This window comes from Corvus moneduloides, chromosome W (assembly GCF_009650955.1).
Source record: "Corvus moneduloides isolate bCorMon1 chromosome W, bCorMon1.pri, whole genome shotgun sequence".
Taxonomy (NCBI): domain Eukaryota; kingdom Metazoa; phylum Chordata; class Aves; order Passeriformes; family Corvidae; genus Corvus; species Corvus moneduloides.
In genome coordinates this window covers 20,101,959-20,126,162 of record NC_045510.1, presented here as the reverse complement: position 1 = coordinate 20,126,162, position 24,204 = coordinate 20,101,959, and the positions used below count along the sequence as shown (strand labels likewise).

Sequence of the window (24,204 nt, the reverse complement as noted above, 5' to 3'; positions counted from 1 at the left end):
TAGATATTTTAGACTGACACTTATAAGTGGGATTCACTATTTAATATTTATACAGTTAAATATCATTGTTTAATGTGGTGGCCTGTTTAACACTAATTTTGAGAAAGTGACTTGACAGCTTGCATAGAAAAGAATAGTATAAGTGTTAATTTAATTGATTGTCTCTGGTTTATAACTCCTAAATAAATGTATTAGTCCTGTATAAAACTTATCTTTATATGTAACTGATGTCCTGGGCAAATAAGAATATCTAATGCTGCAGCTATTTCTCAAAACCTAATTATTGCTCTGAAGTTTCTTTTGACTGTAGCAGTATGTGAAATAGAAAAAGTTCTATTGGTGTTTGGTTTTGCTTAAAAATTGTGTAGGCTCTGGCTATTTCTCTAACATTTCTTGAATATACTTCAGTGTCAAGGATCAAAAAGGGATGCGTGTGATGAAATATATAGAATATGAGAAAATATTGTAGTGTATAAAATGAGAGGGAATAATAAAGTGGTGCCTCCTTTGTCTTAAAAGGTTTTTGGCTTATGAATATAGTGAATACAATGACTTGGTTAAGAATTATAAGACTTTCTAGTGGATATATAGTACCCAACAGAGTTTATCTATGTTGGGGTCTCTTAGCAGAAGATAGAAGTTTTGAGTGAATGTAGTACTACTACATGGATGCAACATCTGTGATGCTACCAATCTATTTTGCTTAACCTGGAAATATACCTTGAAGTATAGATAAATGGGTAATTCAGTCTCCAGGCATATTTGCTTCCTGAGAACTCCAGCAGGATAACTTCATGTCTGTCATGGACAGCATTAGTTGTAGCCACTATAAAGATTGAAGGTGCCTCACTCTTTCATAGTCCATCCAGTAGCAGCTGACTGCCAGTAATTAAAGTTATTTTGTTGCAGTCTCAAAGTGAAAAGGTCAGATTATACTGGCCAATATCCTTACCTTCTGGAGATGCATATTCTGGTGTGGGGACTCATAGATTTGTCCAAAAGGTAAGATATTTCTCATGATCTCCTCTGTATAATTGGCTGACTTGTATTTGTATATAGTATTTTATATGGATATGTAAGTTTTTTTATTATTATTATTTTTAGGTGTTTCTAGAATAACTTTCAGTAGTTTACTCATTTTTAATTGAAGTAGCTGGAATTGGAAAAGGACTGTTTTCTGTCTTGGCTAAAAAAAATCCTGATTTCAGTATCTATTTAGAATACTCTTGATTTGTATCAAGCTTGTCAGTTAGAGATTATAAAGAAAAAAACCAATAACTTGCTAACCTCAGTGTTTTTAAGATAACTTCACCAAAGTTAATTTAATTGATGGAAAAAAATATACAGTCTTTTGCATTAGGATCAATTGACTTAGTGTTACTTGAAACACTATGCCTTTTTTAGGGCTACACTGGGAGCATAATACATCATAGGTGCATGAAATCAGCATTTGCCACTGTGCTTGCTTCTTATGGTGCTTTTGTTTTCATTTTCTTCATTATCTCATGCTTGCAAGTTGGTACTGAACGCTCTGTTGTGCCTTTGTTCTGATTACTTGGTTTTTTCTTTGTCTGTCTCTGGTAGCCCTATAGTCGCTCTTCCTCCATGTCTTCCATTGATCTAGTCAGTGCCTTTGATGTTCACAGATTCAGCGCCCAGGTACTGTATTAATGTGTAGAGTGGGGGTTGTGTATCTTTGTTGCATTTCATCCTCTTCTCTGGAACCTGGGTTTTTTGTTACATAAATCACTGTTTGCTCTAAACTAGTATGTTGAGACAAAAAAAGAGCTATCTATTTCTATACTAAATGGTTGCTTTTTTACATTCTGCTTTCATACATATCACTTGTGCAGAGGCCCAAATGTTGTGAACTGTAGGACTGATTTCAGTAGCTTTAATAAAAATACCTACAACTTGAAAATTTTGCATTTCTGATTATAATAAAAGTAATAAAATAACACCTGTTTTGTGTGGGCTGGAAATGGTCTTTGCTTCAAATTGAATAGTTTTTCTTGTTTTAAAATCAAAGGTTTAATTCTGTCTTTAAAATCTGTCACTTGTAATAACATTAAGACACCAAATTTTAAGGTTCTCTATTATAATTTTTTACCTCTACAACTAGTTTTATTACCAAAAGGTCATAAAGTATGTTTTTAAAAAATGAGACTGTGGATATGAGAACTTTTACTGAAGAGTTCCAATATACTCAATTATCCTTCAGAAAATGTCTGACATCCTGAATAAGTGAATTTAGTTGTAGTGGCATATTCCAGTAATGTACAAAATTACTCTAGGTGCTTGCTCTGAAGAGCATAGTTTAGAGTTGAATTAGATAAGTGAATTCATGTGTTTGGTCTTTAGTCTAAAAAAAAAATTCATTCATTCATGCCATTACTTTCCTTCTGCTGTGGTCCATATGATTGTGAATGGGGCTTCCTTCTGGAGTCTGTTGGTTTTGGATTTGTTTTTAAATTATTAACTAACACTGTGTAAGGCCCCAATAAAAAGACTTTACAGTGGTTCATGTACTCTGGGTTAGAAACGCAGGAGAAATACTGACCAGATATTCTCAAGAGGTCAAAACAAGACAAAAGTTTACTGGCAAACTTTGGAAAAAGGAGAGAGCTTTGGCAAAAGATTTAGTACAACATCCAATCAGCACAAAACACTTCTCACAGCATTAATTTGGCCCATTAAACTTAGCAAACTTTAAACCCATGTGATGTTAAATTACTCAAAATGTTCCAAGAAGAGGGAATTAGAAGAAGAAAGAGAGAAAGACAGAAAGAAAATATATAGAAAAGCATGCATACAGCTACCAACTCCTGGGTTCCAGCAGTGTTCAGATAGAAACTCCAAGAGGAATGTAGGGTCAAGACATGTGCTGGCCTCATGCTCAGCCTTAAATACCCCTGGGCCTTCATGGGCCCTCCCTCCAGGTGGGACTTCCGGACACTCAAAAGCTAGGTTAGGTGAGAGTGGAGCTCTGCCTCCAGTGTTCCATGATTGGCACCACTGCAGGGCTGGGATACTGGCTCTAGGGGTGGGGAGTGGGGGACAGTTCACTGTCTTGCCAGGACAAGTCCTAACCTGCCCCTCCCCCCCACACACATGCATCCCAAAATGTCTCGAGACATCCATCTTTCCAGTCTCTGACACACTGTAAACAGCCTGCTTTTTCAAGTAGAAGGAATGGATTTTTCTTTTGATTAACAGCCTGGAATCACATTATCTGCATACCTGGCCACCAGCTTTGTGAGCAGAACCCTAACACTTTAGGACTTGCTTATTGGACTGAAATCCCAACACTTGCCTTGACTTATTGCAGTCAGTTAATTTCTGGAATTTGAATTTATCACAAGGAAAAAGTATGCAGGTCATATTGCACAACACCGATAGGCTGATCTACTGGTACTCCAGTCATGTTAATAATTCAAGTTTGGTTTGTAGGGGAGGCGGGAGGAAATCAAGTAATAAAAAGCAAGTTTGATTCTAAAGATAGAATTCATTTCCTATCAGGCTGCATTGCCAGTTCAATGTAAGGGAAACAGTCATTAAAATATGTGAACCTTCTCATTTTTACCTCTTAGGTCTGATAACATTTGTGGGTCCATATGGTAAACCTGAGTATCAGACCACTAGTGTATCTGAAAACCTAACCACTGAAAAAAAAATCTGAGATTGACCAGGTCCTTATCACAATAATGCAAATTTACATTAAAGATCAGGGTCAAATGGACTGGATTATGGGGTCAAGGTGTTGCTCTTTCTAGCAGCTGCAGGGATTATACTATGCAGAAGCTACTACCCAGTGTCTTAGGATGTGGTTTCAAGTTAACCAACTCAGTACAGAAAGAACGATCCTGCTAACTTTCAAGAAATCTATTCCCCTCTGCCCCATTCTTCCCCCATATCTTCCCTAGAACAAACTTGCCAGTTCATTAAGTTGCTTCACCTGCTCTGGAGCTTCATTGCTAGTGAACAAGCAGGTGAAAGACAACTGAGAGCATGAAGAGAAAAGCAGCACACCTTTTGGTGACAACCTGCTGTAGACATTATTAGGAAATTGTCCTCTGTCCCCAGGCTGAGGATTTGGCTTTTGGAAAGGCAAGCTAAATCTTGATTCTGAATAAATAGGGCTTGTTTCTAGACTTCATTAATATGAAGGGAATCTTAGTGACAGGTCAAGTAGAAACTTGCAGCTTTGCTTTTAAGATGGAGATGCATAAACATATTCTGACAGGAGCTGGTTCTTCTATGTGCCTTCAGAAAGGCATTGATTTGTCTCTGCCAGTTGAGTGGGAGGTTGTGGGCTTAAAATGCTGCAAATGTGTTGGAAATAATTTTCTCCTTTTAAAGGACTATCAGATTTTAAAATATATTGAGCTCTTCTGAGGGCCTTTTAAAAGAAGATCTGCCCATTTAATGTTAAGACCAAGGCTGCATGGGATAGAAGTATTTTTGCAGATCGTTCCTGTAGTCTGCCAGGAACCCAGAGGTAAATAGTGTGGCCTCCCCACTGGGAAAGAAGCTGTGAATATTGACTCAGTGCCTAATGTGGTACCTGAAATGGGTTCAGGCTGACAGCAACCAGCAGGAAGATCACAGTTTGGACAGATAATATGCACAAGGTAGTTGTAGGCACTGCAATTACTTGGTCAAATAGAAGCAATTGCTTGTTAGCGAAAAACAACATTCTCTTTCCTCTGAAAGCTGCAATGATAATACCTCTCCTTTCCCAAACCTAAGGGGAAGCTGTCTGAAAGATGTATTAGCAGGAATGAAACTTTATTGGGAGAAGAGAGGGAGAGAAACAAACTAAAGATGCCTTTCAAGTTTTCAGAGGAAGTCAGAGGGCTAAATGCTGAACAATTCCAAAGGCCTTAAACTGTTTAGATTGTACTCAGGCACATTGTATGATTCTTGGGGTTGTCCTGTGCAAGGCCAGGGGTTGGAGTCTGATCCTTGTGGGTGCCTTCCAACTCAGGTATTCTATGATTCTCTGATACTCCTGTCAATGTCTCATTCTCTTCTTTCTTTGCTATTCTCCTCCTCCCTCTGCATTTGGCACAATGCAAAAAGCAGCAAAATACAAAACAAGCACATACAAGCCAGCTTTGTCCCTAATAGATTAGGAGCTAGGAGAGGAGATAAGGACCCTAAATATGTTGCAGGTAAAGTTGCAGGAGCATAGCGAGGATTCCTTTCTGAAAGAAGTGTGACCTAGAGCTAGCAAATTGAATATTTAAATAGCTAACATTCTTACATGTCTTGGCTTGTACTGTGTCATTGTTTCCCTGGAAAAAAAATTTGAAGAGTATTTGGTAGGAAACCTGTTAGTAAGTGGCAGGAAAAGATGGCCTATCTAAAAGCAGAAACACAGATCTTGTGGATGTTTATACTTCATTATAACTAAACAAAAGAAACGAAGAAAACAAAGAAAACCCCCAAAACTGGACTGATAGCTTGGTTTCTGTAGAGAATTCTATAGTTAAAATAAGATAAAGTAGCATTTTTATTGAAAGGATTTTATGTTGTATTTTGAGGATTTTCACTTGATTCAATTACTTTTTTTCTTCAAGTTGTACAAAACCCACCCATACATTTAGGCTATTAATAGTGTGGTTATACAGTTCTTAGACTAATCTGTATGTTGGTCAATTGACTAAACTTTGCTTGTAATGCATTTCCTCTTTAAAAAAGAAATTTCTACTGATTCAGGAAAATAGTGTCAATTACATGGACTTATTTGATGTGATGAGTTTTAGTAGTCACCTACCTCTTAGGTAAAAAACATTATTAAATTGTTTTCAGCACTTGCAAACATTACACAGCAATGAATAGTTTAGTTTTTTGTCTCTGTTTTTATTTGGGGGAGAATAGAATTTGGAAATGGGGGGACAGACACAAAAGAAACATATAAAAAGACTGTAGATTTAACATAAAAATTAATTTCCTGTCCCACCCCCCTGTTTTCATGCACATTATTTGGAACAAAAAAGAAGTATTCACATAGCTTGATAAAAATGTATCAAATATTTGACCTTTAAGAAAAGCATACAACTGTCTAGCTAAGTATTTAAATGAGTATTTTAAAGTAGTGGATCTCTGCATCATCATAATTTTTTTGAATGTAAGCATTTCTGTTCTGTTTTTCTAGTTGGCAACTGCAAAAATGCCAATGAAACTGAATAGGCATGCTTTTCTCATGACTGTTTCCCTCACTGCTGTTTCAATATAACTTTTGATATGCATTTACTTTTTTAGAGCTCCTTTGCCTGTCTCCCCTCCCCCACGCCCCCCCCCCCCCCCCCCCCCTTCATCTTTTTAAATGCTCTTCAGTGAATATTGGCTTTCAAGTCCTACAATGCACTGTAATTCTATTTCGAGATACCGGAAATAATTTCCAACATGCTGAAATAAAACTGTCTCAGGTAGAAATAGTGAGTTTTGACAGTTTAAAGGAACAAAGGAGGGATAGGGAAGAACCCATAAAGAATGAAATTGGAAGTTGAATCAAGATTTTGGCTTTTGTTTCTGAAGGCCAGAAGTACCTGCTTGATCTTAACCTGTAATAGAAGGCTCTATTTTCCAAGTTCAGCTCCTGCACAGGATTTGAAGTATTGACTTATGGCTTCCAATACTGTACAGTCCCCTGCACAAGAAGATGAAAGGAATTACTTAAAAATGTGTAATTTTTCCTTTAAAGGTGGAAGAGATGGTACAAAACCATATGACATATTCCTTGCAAGATGTAGGAGGAGATGCCAATTGGCAGCTAGTGGTAGAAGAAGGAGAAATGAAGGTAAGCATTTGTTGTTTTGCTTAATTGATATGAGATGATATGCTGTGAAGACAGATATTTTTATTCTCCTTGAATACTATTACTGAGCAAGTTAGGCTGTTAAAACTCCTCTCTGAGAATAGCATTGTTTAAATTAGGACTGGAGCCCACACAAGCTACAGCTTCTAATATATTCAGCAAAATCTTATGCAGCACTTGCAATAGCTTTGTCTTTACAGATTCCTATCTCATTTCCTCCTACTTAAAACTTCATATCAACATGGTGTGCTGGTTTGGACAAATTTAGAAATATATCCTCTGAGAGAAGGCAGGTTACAACCTACTCTCCCCCACCAGGTTCGGGAAAAAAGAAATTTTCCTCGGAGGAAAGTGAAAGAGATAAAAAAATCTATTTATTTAACAAACACACAGGAAAAGGATAATAATGCTAAATAATAAAACCTCTCGCTGTGGAGAGAAACCTGGGGAAATTTCAGAGTCCTTCTGTAGGTGTGGTCTCTCTTCTCCTCGGAGCTGGGTCGGTGTGGGCCCACCCCGGGGCCTTGGTGGAAAATTCTCCCGATGTGTTCTGGTGTTGAAACAGTCCAGAAGAGAAGAAGGGAAAAACCAAAGTCCCAGGAAAACAAAGTTCAACTCACCGTCTCCCTCCGGAGAAAAGGAGCTGAAAGGTGGCTGAAAAGCAAGAAGGGTGCTTCCTCTGCTCTTGCTGCTGCAGCAGGACACAGAGGAGTGTGTATCTGTGTCCTTGAACAGCTGCTTTGAAAAGTTCGCTTGGTTTTTTCCTCTCCCCCCTCTCAGGCTCAGCTTAAAGGCACAGAAAGGCACAAAATTAATTTCTGGGCATAGAGCAGCGATAGGGGATGCACATCATAAAGTCACCCCAAGACACCACTGTAGGGAGAAAATTCATGCAGTGAAAGCTTAACTGGAGTTCAAGCTGCCAGAACTGTGGGGGACAACAGAGCTTTTTTAAATATGTTAATAGCAAAAGGCAGTGCAGAAATAACATTGGCCCATTACAGGAAGAGGATGGTCACCTCACAAATAGGGACATAGACAGGGCACAGGTGTTTAATGCTTTCTTTGCCTCCTTCAAGACTGATAATGGGCTAAGGGGGTCCCAGTGCCCTGAGCTGGAAGACCACGACTCTGAGAATGACAAACTCCCATTTGACCCTGAAACTGTGTGGGATTTGCTGCTCCAGCTGGATTCCTATAAGTCTATGGCACCTGATGAGATTCATACAAAAATGCTCAGAGCTGGCTGATGTCATTGTGAGGCCACTCTCAATGATTTCTCAATGGTCTTGGGAATCTGGAGAGGTCCCAGTTGACTGGATGCTGGGTAACATTATCCCAGTTTTCAAGAAGGACAAGAGGGATGGCCCTGGTAAGTATAGGCCTGTCAGTCTCACTTCAGTGCCTGGTAAAATTATGGAGAAGACTATTCTGGGAGTTATTGAAAAACACCTGAAGGACAACACAGTCACTGATCACAGCCAGCATGGCTTCATGAAGGGAAAGTCCAGTTTGACAAACTTCATTTCCTTTTACAACAAGGTAGCCCACCTAGTTGATCAAGGGAAGCCAGTTGATGTAATCTTTTGGGATTTCAGTAAAGCTCCATTTTAAAGCTCAGGGCTTCACTTTAGGGCCAGTTGTCTTCAACATCTTCATAAACGACTCAGATGCAGGACTCAAAAAGATACTAAGTAAGTTTGCTGATGACACTAAATTGGGAGGAGCCAACCGTATGAAGTTTAACAAAGGCAAGTGATGGATTCTGCATCTGGAATGGGGCAACCCTGGATGTACATATAGACTAGGGAGCAAGAGGCTGGAGGGCAGCCCCATGGAAAGAGATCTGTGCATTTGTGTTCGCAGCAAGTTGAATATGAGCCAGGAGTGTGCCCTGGCAGTCACAAGAGTCAACCAGGTGCTGGGGTGACCAAGCTCAGCATCGTGAACCAGTCAAGGGAGGTGATTGTCCCACTCTGCTCTGCACTGGTGCGGCCTCACCTCAAGTCCTGTGTGCAGTTTTGGGCACCTCAATATAATAAGCAAATAAAGCTATTAGAGAGCATCCAAAGGAGGGCCATGAAGATGGTGAAGGGTCTAGAGGAGAAGCCTTATGAGGAGTAGCTGAGGTCATTTGGTTTGCTCAGCCTGGAGAAGAGGAGACTGAGGGGAGACCTCATTGCAGTCTACAACTTCCTTACAAGCGGAAGCAGGCAGGCAGGCTGGCAACTGATCTCTTTTCTCTGGTGACCAGTCATAGGCCCCGAGAGAATGGCATGAAGCTGAGTCAGGGGATATGTAGCTTGGATATAAGGAAAAGGTTCTTCACCAGTGGTTGGGCACTGGAACAGGCTCCCCAGGGAAGTGGTCACAGCACCAAACCTGTCTGAGTTCAGGAAATATTTGGACAATGCTCTCAGGCACATGGTGTCATTCTTGGGGTTGTCCTGTGCAGGGTCAGGAGTTGAACTCAATGATCCTTGTGGGTCTCTTTCAACTCAGGATATTCTGTGATTCTATTAATCATTTTTAGAGTAGAGATTTTTAAAATACTGGTATTTTCATGTGAATGCATTGCAAGAATATCTGCATTGGTAGTTACCATAGAACACTGACATGGCAAATTATTCATTTGTTAGTCTTCTAGGTAAGTTTTTATCAAAGCTGATGAAATTTTTAAAAATTACAACATGAACAGTTTTGGCAATTTCTCTTCTTAATTTCCATCTTTGTATTTGACCATAGGTGTACAGAAGAGAGGTGGAAGAGAATGGAATAGTTTTAGATCCTTTGAAAGCAACGCATGCCGTTAAAGGAGTAACAGGGCATGAAGTTTGCCACTACTTCTGGAATGTTGATGTTCGTAATGACTGGGAAAGTAAGGAATCGGTTCTTAAGCTTTGCATGTTTTCCAGCAAGCATATAGTTTATAACATTGACCTAATATCTGTACTTGTTTACTGATGGATTTTTATTTCCCCTCCCCTTAGCAACAATTGAAAATTTCCATGTTGTGGAAAATTTATCTGATAATGCCATCATCATTTACCAGATGCATAAGGTAATAACACTTCACCTGTATACACACCTTAGTGAGACAGTCTGGAGTATATGTGTTCTAATCTATTCTGAAATACTTTACCATCTTAACAACTTAAAATATTATCCAGAACAGTTTAGAACAACTTCTTTATTGAACTGCAACTTTGTAAATTTTTCAAACGTGGCTTGATAGCATAATTGTGTATCTATCTGATAGAGTTTGTAATAACAAATGAGGACTGGTTTTAATCTCTTAAGTATATCACTGGCAGCAAGGCAAGGCTCATCTCAAGAAAACTGAAGCAATAAATTGACACTAACTACAAGGAAGAAACCCCTACCCCTGTATCATACATTTTGTTGCAATAATGCAAGCTATTGTTGATCACAATTAGTTGACATCTGCATTTGCATTATGAGGTCTTATAATTCCTGGTACAACATTTTTTCTTTTAACTTCATTATGGTTTTTCACCCCAACCAGTTCTGATTTAGCTTTATTAAAATGTTCATTTCACTTATAACCCAATAACTATAACCTAACAGGTTCTTAAAAATTGGGAATGAGGTGTACACACTCATCTTTAATATTACATGATTCCGAGTATTAGTATATTCAAATATCGAAACAATTTTTTTTTTTTAAACTGGTAATGTGGTTATCTTAAAACTGCTGGAACAGCAGACTCATTTTTTAATAACAAAATTGTATGAACTGTATAGTGTTGTGGTAAAAGCTAGACTTTTTGCCCATATTGAGTGTCAGGAAAATGGCTTCTGTATAATTTTTCTTTATTTTATAACACTTTGCTTCTGAAGCTTTCTCTTAGATAATACGAATTTACCATATCTGTCTCATTAAAGTAGTAACTTCTTGAAATACTATTTGCTATAAGTATTTCTTGCACTCTCTCACCATATTTATGGAGACAAATACTTGTAGATGCTTCTATTTATACTTAACCACTAGTTCAGTTTGTAGCTTACAAGTATTAATTACAATGTAAACCTGAGATTGAGAGAACAGGAGAGGAAGTGCCTCTTCCTGGTTGTCTACTGAAAAAGTCATTGCAACTTGGCTCCCTGCCTTTCAAAGGCCTTAAACTTTCGCCTTAAATTTTTAAAATTAAGTATAGCCATATAACCTGATATACATCTCTACAACACCTGTGTTCTGCTTGAGTTTTCAAAATTGCATGAAATTACTAACTTGAATAAACTTTTTTACTTAAATAACATGACTGACCTGTTTTGCCTTGTTTGTTTTTTTCCTTTATCTAAGGATAGTAAGTACTTAATTTGCAAAACTGGAAAAGCTTATGTTCAGGTGTTTCTCTGCAGAGAGTGTGGCCGGCTTCTCAAAGGGATGTGCTGTATTTGTCTGCCATCAGAAAAATTCCAGCATTCAGTGAAAATGATCCTGAAACATGGATTGTTTGCAATTTCTCTGTGGAACATGACAGTGCTCCTGTAAGTATTATTTTCATTCTATCAAGTTCTGCTTTAAAGATGCCATTTTTCTATTATGTGGTGTGACGCTCTTGCAATACTCGGCAGGGAGGGGAGGGAGAGAGGGGGAATATGCAAAAATACAGTTTGTTTATACCTGATGAAAGCATTCTGAGCCAAAAACTTTCTTACCTTATCTCAACAGTTGGCAGATCTAAGGTGTTGCAGAAAAATGGAAGCAAAATTTCTCGTGAAAACATTTTAAAGAATTGAGGTTTTGTGCTGGTGTTATGATCCAGTTTTAGGTTCGTAGAAATGCCTCTGCCCAAATTAAGGGGCAAACAAGACCATATGCCAGTGACTGTAGTAAGGGTTTTATTTGATAGTAAATATGAGAGAGAGAGAGAGAGACAGAGAGAGAAAGAAAGAAGTAGAAAATAGGTGGGGGGATGAAGAGTGACAGAGAGAATAAAAGAATATCACTGCTCTGTGGGTCGCACTGGTGCCTCTGATACGCAGAAAAGACTCCACTACTGGAATAAGTAGTAAAGTAGGTATGTTTATTCCAGCGCTGGAACACATGGGGGATAGTTCCTCCAAAGTCATGCTTGCCGACAGCTGCATTGAGCTTGGTATATATCGGGTTACAAGTTCCATATTCATTAAGTTTCCCAATACACCTATACATATTCATTACCTAGCCCTGCCTAGCCTCGCCTTGTATTACGAGCCCAAAAGTCATTTACATCCGCGTTGCGCTTGCGCAGTGTTGTCTGGTGGTCGTGGGCAGGGGTCTCAAGGATGAAGTGAAGGATTTTCCTCAGATGAAGTAAAGAGTCTTCCTCATTCTGAACTTTTCACCTTGCTTCCCTGCGCATGCTCTTTATGTCCCTGGCCCAAGTCCAAACTTCAAGGCTGGTTTAAGTTAGTTTTAGGTTCGAAAACAGGATCTTTGGTCAAGATTCCTTCCCTTTATCAATAGTCTTCTATCTTCTCATCCTGCTTTGGTAGGCACAATAAGTGTTGAGCAAGCTGTATGCATTAACAAACAGCTTCTTAGCAAATCATTTAACTTCTGCTTCCCCCTCTTCCCCTGATTCACCTCGATGATCTTCTTCAGCAGGTCATCTTGGTGATGAAGGTCCCTCCAGAAAGCATAGAATCCCATGGGTATATATGCTCAGACTAGGTAGGCATGTCCGGACATGTCCCCCTGGAGGTGGGGGGGACAGTCTCTTACAGCAGACTCTGGGTCTGTTGCATCACGTGCAGTCCTGTGGGGGAAAGTCCCATGGATGTGGCCTGTGGGGTTGGGGGTTCCACAGCTGGGCCGGTTTGTGTAATCAGAGGATGGATGTTTATTGCCTCTCAGCAGAGGTTGCACCATGCACCCAAAACCTCCTCCTCCCCCCTCGGTTGGGGGGAGTGTGTGCAAACCTGGCTACTGTGAGCTGTGCTCTTCCCTCACCCCAAACTCAGCTGGGGATTGTTGCAGCTGGTGGCTTTGGCCTTTTGTGGATGCTGTAGTGGTTGGATTTGTAACCAGGCAGAAACACCAATTTAGTGTAGTGGTTTGGTCCAAAATACTCATTACTGTTTACCTTCTGTGAGATAAGAATTAGGAGAAACGCAAAGCAGGCACCAAACTTGAAAGAATATAAAGAAGTTTATTAACAGACTTAAAAGAAGAGAAGAAAAAAAAATCATACCACACCTTCAGAACTCTTCTCCTTCCCCCACCTTTCTCCCTTCTCCCACTGACAATGTAAAAAGACAACCCTTGAGATGTTCAGTCTGTTTACCACTTCCATAATAACCTTGTTCAGTCCATTTAGGAAGAGGAGTCTCTCTTGCCCATGCTATGAACACATTATCACAACGAGACAGCTGCCCGGGTTGGTTCTCTGCTCGCATACGAGTCCCTTCCCCGACTTGCAGCTTTTCCCACAACTGCTTTCGAGGGTCCACTCTTGAATTACTGGGGTACAATTTTAAGGTTGAGCCGTTCAGAAACAAAAGTTCTCTTCACCCATCTCTGGGAGCATTTCATCTCTAAGAACAGAGGCCCTTCTCCTTCCCTGGGAGCAAAGGGTCTTCCTCATCTTCATCTTTAGGACTACCTCTGGGAGCATCTCTAGGAACTGAGGTTTTCTCCTTTCCCATTTGGAGCAAAAGTCCTCATCGCTTCCATCTCTCCCTGTTCAAACTTCTCATGAAATTACAGCTGCATCAGCATCTGCCTATCTCAGCGCAGGTGCTTTTGCTCACAAGTACAAGTTGAACGCTCCACTCCCCATGCCTTCATGAAATTGCAACGGGATACTCTGATATATCATAGCTTTACAACAGAATTTCAGCTTTAAGCATCTTCTCTTTCTCTTCCCTCAGGTTTTCAGCTCTTCACAGCACTAAAAGGGTTAATCTCACCTAGGCCTTGCAGCTGGAATGAAGCTTATCACTGTTGGTCACATGACCTCTGCCGGACAGCAGTGCAGCTTCAGCTGAATCTTGGCAGCACTGGAGGGGGGGGGGAGCCGAGCCGCTCCAGCTTCCCACAGCAGGGCTGCATGGGGGGTTCCGCGGGTGGAACAGGGCCCATCGGCTCCAGGATGGCCATGGCCCGGCCCGGCATGGCCCGAGCAGGGCCTGGGCTGGGCCCGCTGGCCCCTGCACGGGGCCCGCAGCCACCTGTCCCAACACCGGAAACGAGACAGCGAGACTCTGCCTCGGAGTTTCCTATTCTTAAGTGTGGATCACAGAGGCGGTCACAACTTTAAGTGGCTTAAAGAATTGTCCATATTCAAACTGGCCGGCTGCTAGGTTCTGTCAGGTCACAGAGGAAGCTGTAAGCACCCCTTTGCAAGAACATCACTTCCGGGACTATGCTTGATAACCCATGACAATGCATACCTTTCCCTCAGCCTGAAATGATTAAACAATGCGTCCCTTTATCTAATCAACAGTTTGACTTTCAAAGTCCCACTCTTCAGGGAAGCTTCTTCGGTTGTAGTTTCTTTATAATGAGCAAAACTTTATATCAGTGTTTGAGGCATGAACTATTTTCAGTCTCTGACAGCTGGTTTAACAAAACTTGGTTTGTGGGGGCAGGAGAACTTGAAACTTCTCTGTCTGGCACAGAGACAATGGCTGAAAGCTCTGACAATGGGCAGGTTACTAGTCCAATTAGACAAGCTGGTAATGCCTCTGTGATGACATATTTAAGAAAGGAGAAACCGCGAGAAGTTCCCTTTTTTTTCTTGCTCCCCTCTGAGGGGTGGCGAGGGGGCCCCCAGGCCTCTTCCCAGAGAGGGCTGCCTGGCCCTTCCCGACAGGGCTTCTGGGGCTGTACCGCCAAACGGGCGGAAAGAGCCACCCCAGTGCTGTGAGCAGCCACGAAGCCGGAACCCTCCCAAGGCCAGGACGGTGCCGCTGGGACCCTCCTAAGGCCGGCTCAGCCCGCGCAGAACTGGGCAGAAACACCATGCAGAGCCGGCCATGCGGTGCTGGAAGGGACCACATGGCCCGCAACGAGAGACATGGCGAGTATTTCCCCGATGTGGAGCCCGGACAAGATCAACCTCTCAGCTGCAACTTACAGAAGCCAATTTTCTTCCAAGTCAGAGAAAAAGGAAAAGTGAGGTCATGTGAGGAAGGCCAACATGGCAGCACCAAGGTCGGTGGGGGAAGGGAGAGGGAGGAGGCACTCCAAGCACCTGAGCTGAGATTCTCCTGCAAGCCATGGTGAGGACTATAATACAACAAACTGTTTCCCTATAATTCATGAGGTGCATGGGGGGTTGCAGAGATCCACACACAGCCCATGAAGAGGAGTGCTCACGCTGGAGCACACAGATGCAGAGAGGCTGTGATCTAATAAATAACTTGAACAGAGAGAGATGACCCTTACTTTTAGAGATTGAAGAAGAGAGCCTTCCCTTCCAAACTACAACAGCTCATCCTTAAAAGACTAAACCCCATGAACTACTATGACCCACGCTAGGCAGTTGTGGGAAGACTGCATGACCCATGGGAGGGATTTCACTTTGCAGCAGGTTCAGGCAGGCTGTTGCTTGTGGAAGTTAAAACCACGCTAGAAAAATTCACAGAGAACTATCTCCTGTGGGAAGGACCCCACGGCACAGCTGAAGAAACTCTTTTCCTTAAACATAAAGAAAGACTCTTAAGAAGTAAAATACTGACCAAAACTCCATGTTTGCTTCCTTGCGTGGTTGGTGGAAAGAGGGAGGGACTGGGAAAGGTGTTCTGAAAGTTTGCTTTAGTTCTTATTATCCTTTTAATTCTGTCAATAATAAATCTTCTTTATACTGTTTAAGTTTTGAACCTGTTTTGCCTTAAAGTGTTTTTCCCCTAATCCTTATCTCAACTCATGAAAATTCCCCCCCTCCTCTGCCCAGCTATAGCAGAGGCAAATAAGTGAATAGTTTTTTGTGGTGCCTGGCGCTTAACCAGTGTCAAACCACAACAGGTTTCTTCATATGGAATCGAATAAATAACTCTTCAGTATTGTCAGACATGGGGATAGGCTTGTATAACTAGATATGGAATCTGTTAAACCTACAGCTTACACAGTTCTGTCTTGGTTCTGTCAGACAGTACCAATGATTGTTTTCTTTGTAGTGTTTCTGTGCTGAATACTATGCCATTGCCTGCTTACAAGGGAAAAGTTACCAACTCATATTTGTAAACACTGATGAATTATTCTTTAGATTTTTCCTTACTTGTCACAATAATTGAAATAATTCACTGTATTAAGCAAGCAGAAACTTGAGATTCAGGCGTTTCAGTTTAACCCTTTCCCTACTCACCATGTACCTTTCATTTCATTCCCATTCATGTTACATCCATGTAGTGCTAGAATGCAAATTTCCAGAAACATAACTTTTGGAGTACCTTCGACTTTATACTAAATTTAAATGTTAGCATTCAAGTATGCTGAAATAAACCTAGTTGGAAGTTTACAAATGTTTCTTTTTTTTTTTTTTTTGACAGATGAACAATCGTTGTGTCCGTGCCAAAATAAATATTGCTATGATTTGTCAGACTTTAGTAAGCCCGCCAGAGGGGAACAAGGAAATAAGCAGGGACAATATCCTATGCAAGATTACATATGTAGCTAATGGTAAGTCTAAAATTATTCAGTGTGACATTAATTATATATGTTAATTCCTGGGAGCTGAATACTGGGGGAAAAAAAAGGTTGATGCAGTTTTCTGTTAAATTTATATATAGGATCTCACTTGTGGTCTTCATGGTCAAAAGTACTCAAATTAACGTGCTACGTCAATCAGTGAATGGGATCTTTCATTGTGTGGCTTTTTGGGAGCAATAAATGGAAGTTATGTGTAGCTCAGTCCTAAGTACAGAACCTTGGGGTGGAGGGGGAGTGGGCAGAAGAAATGTCTGCAAGTGGCATGACTTGGCATAAGCTTTAAGTTTTAGTAATAATCTGGGGGTTTTATTCATGTATTACTATAATTTTTTTTCCACAATTCGTGTTTGTGAAAGGATGTTTGCAAACTGTATAGTATAATGTAGTCTACATATTTTTTTTTTTTAACTGACAGAATCTTTGGTATTGACTGCAAAGTTAGTAAAACCAAACTGTATTGTTACTGTACCCAATATTTAGCAGTATATTATAGTATTGGAACCTCATACCTATTATCTCCACTCCTGTAGCTGCAAAATACTTTGAGTATATCACCTGCTTATTATTTTTTACCACCTATTACATAGCTTACTAAATAATCACAATCTGAAAATTGGGTTCAGTAAATCTTTGCCATATAGGAGTGATACAACTTGTATTAAATCCTGTACAAATAATACTATATGATGTTAAACTCTGCGGTAAGCTCCTTTGTTTCCTGTTTAGAAGTTTCACAATTATTTAAAATATATATTTTCATTGACAAATTCTGAACTGTGATTATATGGGAAGTGGCATCTTTTTCAGCAAAGTATTTGACTTGTGAATTTAAGCATATTTTATAATCAGAGAAAATTTTGTTCAAAGTGCTTTAAAAATAATTTGTAAGACATTGGTTATGTAGCAACTCTGCAGGCAAATGCAGCAGTTATTGAAAAGTTAATGCTTCGCTTCTATTTTCTTTGAAATGAGAAGTAGCTTGAGTCTCTTTCTGTTGTTTTTTGGAAGTACTTAAAGAATATCATCTTTCATTTGGGCATTCCCCAAAGCCAATACATCATGGTAATGTTTTCTAAATAGTAGTATTGTAAAACTGGACTAAATTAGAGTATTAAGAGTAGAAAGTGCTGAAATACAAGCTGTAAGGGTTTACATTCTGCTGATTATTCTTTCCTGTTACTTCAGAAAGAATTGCAGGAATACAGACTTAAATTTTCTTTTCTAGCTTTTAGCAGATTTGTTGTATTTTAATGTCTGGCTTACTGTCTAATTCTAGTGAACCCGGGAGGATGGGCACCAGCATCAGTGTTACGGGCAGTGGCAAAACGAGAATATCCAAAATTCTTAAAGCGTTTTACATCATATGTGCAAGAGAAAACGGCAGGAAAGCCTATTTTATTCTAGTATTAGCAGGTATACATTCATTTTTTTTATTCTTGATTCACTATTGTAAATATTTAAGGCCAAACAGAAGTATGTGATCTAGAAATGTCTTTCTAGCATGAATTCAGTGCTGAGATTTAATATATGTAGATGGTTACAGGCACTTCAGGAGGGATTGGCAGGGCAGGTGAGGTAGGGGAGTAGCATTGTATGTAATGGAGGGGCTGGAAGATATGGAGCTCACAGTTGGCAATGGCACAGTTGAGAGCCTCGGGGTAAGGATCAAGGGACAAACAAATAAAGCATGGAGGTCTACTATAGGCTACCCAGCACAGATTATAACACTCATGAATTATTCTTTGAGGAACTAAGGGACACTTCTAAGTCAACCACCCTTGTCCTTATGGGAGACTTCAACTTGCCAGATGTTAACCACACAGCTGGTACAAACAAGTCCAGGAGATTCCTAAAACACCTGGATGACAACCTCACGGTACAGGTACTAAGGGAGCTGACTAGGAAAGATGCTCTCCTTCATTTGTGTCTTGTTAACAGAGAGGGTCTTGTGAGTGGAGATTGGTAGCCATCTTGACCACAGTGAAAACGAAGCGATCGAGTTTAAAATCTCTGTTGACAGGAGGAAAAGTGCCAGCAAAGCTGCAAGACTGGACATGAGGAGAGCAGACTTCAGGCTGCTCAGGGAACTAGTGAGTAAGGTCCCCTGGGAAAATGCTTTTAAAGGTGCTGGGGTCACAGTGCTGGTCACTTTTTAAACACCACCTCCCAAGGGCACAGGAGCAGGCAACTGCCAAATGTTGGAAGTCAAGCAGATGAGGCAGAAGGCTGGCTTGGCTGAACAGAGATCTTCTTTTAACAATAAGGCAAAAAAAGAAGGTGTATGGACATTGGAAGCAAGGACAGGAGACATGGGAGGACTACAGAGATACTGCTCGCCACTTGTGCCAGTTTGGACAAATCTGGAGGAAAATATCCTCTGAGAGAAGGCAGGTTACAACCATCCCTCCCCCACCAGGTTCGGGAAAAAAGAAATTTTCCTCGGAGGAAAGTGAAAGAGATAAAAAAATCTATTTATTTAACAAACACACAGGAAAAGGATAATAATGCTAAATAATAAAACCTCTCGCTGTGGAGAGAAACCTGGGGAAATTTCAGAGTCCTTCTGTAGGTGTGGTCTCTCTTCTCCTCGGAGCTGGGTCGGTGTGGGCCCACCCCGGGGCCTTGGTGGAAAATTCTCCCGATGTGTTCTGATGTTGAAACAGTCCAGAAGAGAAGAAGGGAAAAACCAAAGTCCCAGGAAAACAAAGTTCAACTCACCGTCTCCCTCCGGAGAAAAGGAGCTGAAAGGTGGCTGAAAAGCAAGAAGGGTGCTTCCTCTGCTCTTGCTGCTGCAGCAGGACACAGAGGAGTGTGTATCTGTGTCCTTGAACAGCTGCTTTGAAAAGTTCGCTTGGTTTTTTCCTCTCCCCCCTCTCAGGCTCAGCTTAAAGGCACAGAAAGGCACAAAATTAATTTCTGGGCATAGAGCAGCGATAGGGGATGCACATCATAAAGTCACCCCAAGACACCACTGTAGGGAGAAAATTCATGCAGTGAAAGCTTAACTGGAGTTCAAGCTGCCAGAACTGTGGGGGACAACAGAGCTTTTTTAAATATGTTAATAGCAAAAGGCAGTGCAGAAATAACATTGGCCCATTACAGGAAGAGGATGGTCACCTCACAAATAGGGACATAGACAGGGCACAGGTGTTTAATGCTTTCTTTGCCTCCTTCAAGACTGATAATGGGCTAAGGGGGTCCCAGTGCCCTGAGCTGGAAGACCACGACTCTGAGAATGACAAACTCCCATTTGACCCTGAAACTGTGTGGGATTTGCTGCTCCAGCTGGATTCCTATAAGTCTATGGCACCTGATGAGATTCATACAAAAATGCTCAGAGCTGGCTGATGTCATTGTGAGGCCACTCTCAATGATTTCTCAATGGTCTTGGGAATCTGGAGAGGTCCCAGTTGACTGGATGCTGGGTAACATTATCCCAGTTTTCAAGAAGGACAAGAGGGATGGCCCTGGTAAGTATAGGCCTGTCAGTCTCACTTCAGTGCCTGGTAAAATTATGGAGAAGACTATTCTGGGAGTTATTGAAAAACACCTGAAGGACAACACAGTCACTGATCACAGCCAGCATGGCTTCATGAAGGGAAAGTCCAGTTTGACAAACTTCATTTCCTTTTACAACAAGGTAGCCCACCTAGTTGATCAAGGGAAGCCAGTTGATGTAATCTTTTGGGATTTCAGTAAAGCTCCATTTTAAAGCTCAGGGCTTCACTTTAGGGCCAGTTGTCTTCAACATCTTCATAAACGACTCAGATGCAGGACTCAAAAAGATACTAAGTAAGTTTGCTGATGACACTAAATTGGGAGGAGCCAACCGTATGAAGTTTAACAAAGGCAAGTGATGGATTCTGCATCTGGAATGGGGCAACCCTGGATGTACATATAGACTAGGGAGCAAGAGGCTGGAGGGCAGCCCCATGGAAAGAGATCTGTGCATTTGTGTTCGCAGCAAGTTGAATATGAGCCAGGAGTGTGCCCTGGCAGTCACAAGAGTCAACCAGGTGCTGGGGTGACCAAGCTCAGCATCGTGAACCAGTCAAGGGAGGTGATTGTCCCACTCTGCTCTGCACTGGTGCGGCCTCACCTCAAGTCCTGTGTGCAGTTTTGGGCACCTCAATATAATAAGCAAATAAAGCTATTAGAGAGCATCCAAAGGAGGGCCATGAAGATGGTGAAGGGTCTAGAGGAGAAGCCTTATGAGGAGTAGCTGAGGTCATTTGGTTTGCTCAGCCTGGAGAAGAGGAGACTGAGGGGAGACCTCATTGCAGTCTACAACTTCCTTACAAGCGGAAGCAGGCAGGCAGGCTGGCAACTGATCTCTTTTCTCTGGTGACCAGTCATAGGCCCCGAGAGAATGGCATGAAGCTGAGTCAGGGGATATGTAGCTTGGATATAAGGAAAAGGTTCTTCACCAGTGGTTGGGCACTGGAACAGGCTCCCCAGGGAAGTGGTCACAGCACCAAACCTGTCTGAGTTCAGGAAATATTTGGACAATGCTCTCAGGCACATGGTGTCATTCTTGGGGTTGTCCTGTGCAGGGTCAGCAGTTGAACTCAATGATCCTTGTGGGTCTCTTTCAACTCAGGATATTCTGTGATTCTATGAAAATGGGGATTTATCACTTTTCTATGTATGGCATAGGCTGCCTCTATTTTTAGGTTCTATTTATTATGTCGTACTCTAAAAATCTTAGTAATTTCATCCTTCTGTAACAGGTAACCCTGTAATGATTCTCATTTTTGATTGTATATTGTTAGAGAACTAGTGTAGGTGGATCATTTAAAACATAGCTGTCACAAGCCCGCAGTTCAAATGTGATAATAGTAGTGCTAATACTATTTAAGGGGTTTAACAAGTTCTGGTTTTCCTATTAGTGTTCAAAATTTTCACTACTGTATTTTGTCTTTGCAGTGATCAGAACGAGACTGGGTGAGCATTCCACCTTGAAGTGACCAATAAGTGCATAGAGCACTCCATGCTGGAACAAAGGATCTATAGTATTTTTATTGCCGAAGTTCTCGGGTTTGTATACTGAAGTAAAGAAGTGCTGCAACACCATGCGGCTGAATATTTAACACTAGCTCTCTCCTAAATTTTTTTGCGGCATCAGTATGTAATTATCAATAGATGTTTTGATAACATGCAAATGGCTATTTTATTTGATTGCTTTAGAAGAGGAAGAATGTGTACAGCTTTGAATCACCAATAGGGGTTACTGCTTTAATTTTAAACAACTTGCAGAATTTCACTGTCAACATTCCTAAGATACTAGTGCAGTTTTTGTGCATGTCTAAAAAGCACAAAAGACAAATGTACATATAGCATACTCTAGGTGCTTTATGTGCATAAGAATCTCTGTAGTATTTTAGTGGGGAGGGAGGCAGTTCAGTACAACCTAAGTGACTTATTAACAGGTTTTGTTTTGCTTTGTATAATCATAGTTCATTGCTGTTTGTTTCTATAATGAAACATCTTGTTACATAAAATGTCAGGTAATAATTGAGGGCTGTCAATATCCTTATGACTTTGCCTTTTCTATTGTCTTACTCTTATGAAGATCTTTGGCTCTGAAGGAGTAAGAGTGTGAAAAGCTTTATTTTTTTCCAGGTATATTTCTATTGGATTTTTTAGTTATGCAATATGTGCTACAGAAATTTTGCTATTAAACCTGATCCAGAAATTTCTAGGAAGATTCTGTATGAGAGGGCAAGACAGTGCCTGAAAGCCAGAAGTCATCTGTTTGTTATAAATGTGGACTGCTTTCTTGCATGATATCTGGGGCTTTCCCAAAGCTGTGAGAAGGTACACTATAATATTTATTGAAGTAATTTGGACTACATAGGACAACATTCCCAGACTAGAATGAGGATGAGTACATTATTTTCAGATCCTGCATGTGTTTTTCTCATCTTGGTAAAGCCATGCTATAAGGTTCATGTAGAAAATAAGTTGCACTGATACTTGCCTCAATCAAAACCTCATCAGTTATAAGGATGTATAGTTCATATTGGAAAGTTTTGTCTATTTGCTATGAGAATTCAAATATCAGATATTTGCTTGCCTCTGATTCTGGATATGCTCATTAAGAGAAGTCTCTGGCAGACTAGTACTGACTTTGAAGTCTTTTATCTATGTCCTGTAGCTGGAAACTCTTCAGAGACTGCTGGGTGTTTCACTTACCTGTGTATCTCAAGAAAAAAGTTCCAGATTAATTTTTTTTTCTCAAAAGAAAACTGAAAGTCTTGTTTGATATAGTATGGTAGGTAACTGAAAATAAATAAAAAATAGTAATTTAATAAAGATTTGGTGAATTATTAAATGTGATCTGCACAGTGTTGAAAAAAATACTTTATCTGTTCATCTTCTCTATAAAGATGAAATCATACATAACACACAATTACACATGCATGCAGCTTTCATGTTCCATGTTTTCCTTTTTATTTGCCTTTTTTTTAATGGTGTACATGGAATATGCCTTATTACAGTTATTCTATTAATTTGAACATCTAGAAAAGTGCCTATATGTTAATGCTAGTAAGGCAAATAAGATGAAAAGTTGTGTGTTTACTACATCAATAGTGAACATTTTATATAGTAATGTTTAAAAAAAATTATCTCAAATATACTTCTTCATTTTAAAATCAACCAAGCAGTGGTTAATTCCACCATAGCTACTGATGGGAATGTAAAAGGAAAAAAGCCCAAAATATAAAGAATTTAACTCCGTATTTGCCTTTTCTTGTAGTTGTTGAACACAGGCAACTAACTGTTCATTAATTTAATTGGATGACTTTATTTTGCAAAGGTATGGGAAGTTTACAAAGCAGTATATAATTCTTATATAATTAGTTGCATTTGCACTAAATATGATGTACTTTTGCAATTCTGTAAATAAAATTAAACTACAGATACTAATTGTAAATAATATTTTACTTTTAGATAAAGGCACTGGTACTTCACTACAGCTGGCCCTGCCCAATCAGAGTTGTAAGAGGCTTCTTAAAGAATATGGAAGGAGTTGCAGGATTGAGAAATAGGTATTAATTGACTGCTTTAAAAACAAAATTTAAAAGGCAGATATTGACCTCTCAGATTATCCATGTGCAAGTAACCATTAGGTCTTTTCTTCTAGAAGGGATCCTTTACGGTTTTTTTAAATTTCCCCTGTCTTTTGAGCCCAACCCTCTTTCCAGTCACTGCCACATATCTGTGCATTCTGAGTTCTTCCTGTCAAAGGATCTGTGGTATTTATACAGCTGTGGTCTTTGCAGAAGCAGCCCATGATTCTAGAATGGCTTTTTTCATAAGCTGAACCAATTTGAAGGGCTGAGAAGACAGTTTTCTTATCCATCAGATACTGTTCTCTGAATATCTTTGTCCGTTTGGTGAATTTGAATGTTGCTGAACTAGATCTGAAGGAAATTACTTTGTAGAACTTGTATTGGGAATGAGGATGAGAGATGGTCATTGTTATCCTGTCTGAAAACCTGAACATCGTATTTTGACAAATTTATCTGTGAAAAATTTAATACATCTTGGAAAAAAAATTACTTTTTACTTAATTGGGCTGAGCTGGCTTATGTGAAGTTGTGCAGATTCTCTTTTAACTACTCAGATTGTCCACCTGTATTTTTGTCAAGTTGTACAGATAATGCTGTATTTGAATTGCCACCATTCATCAACAGATTCAAAACATGAATCATAT

The 24,204-nt window shown here is 40.2% G+C and overlaps 1 protein-coding gene across 1 annotated transcript in view; it reads left to right on the top strand.

Annotated features, from left to right (window-relative positions):
- Positions 1–21,468, top strand: part of LOC116437438 (ceramide transfer protein-like) — a 230,223-nt gene extending 208,755 nt beyond the window's left edge. Inside the window, exons 10-18 of the mRNA XM_032095083.1 lie at positions 910–1,002; positions 1,585–1,659; positions 6,710–6,805; positions 9,569–9,701; positions 9,814–9,884; positions 11,207–11,335; positions 16,325–16,454; positions 17,761–17,897; positions 21,411–21,468. Of these exons, the coding sequence (XP_031950974.1) occupies positions 910–1,002; positions 1,585–1,659; positions 6,710–6,805; positions 9,569–9,701; positions 9,814–9,884; positions 11,207–11,335; positions 16,325–16,454; positions 17,761–17,888 (855 nt within the window). The 3' untranslated portion in view covers positions 17,889–17,897; positions 21,411–21,468. The remainder of the gene's footprint in view (positions 1–909; positions 1,003–1,584; positions 1,660–6,709; positions 6,806–9,568; positions 9,702–9,813; positions 9,885–11,206; positions 11,336–16,324; positions 16,455–17,760; positions 17,898–21,410) is intronic.
- Positions 21,469–24,204: the final 2,736 nt, after the last annotated feature.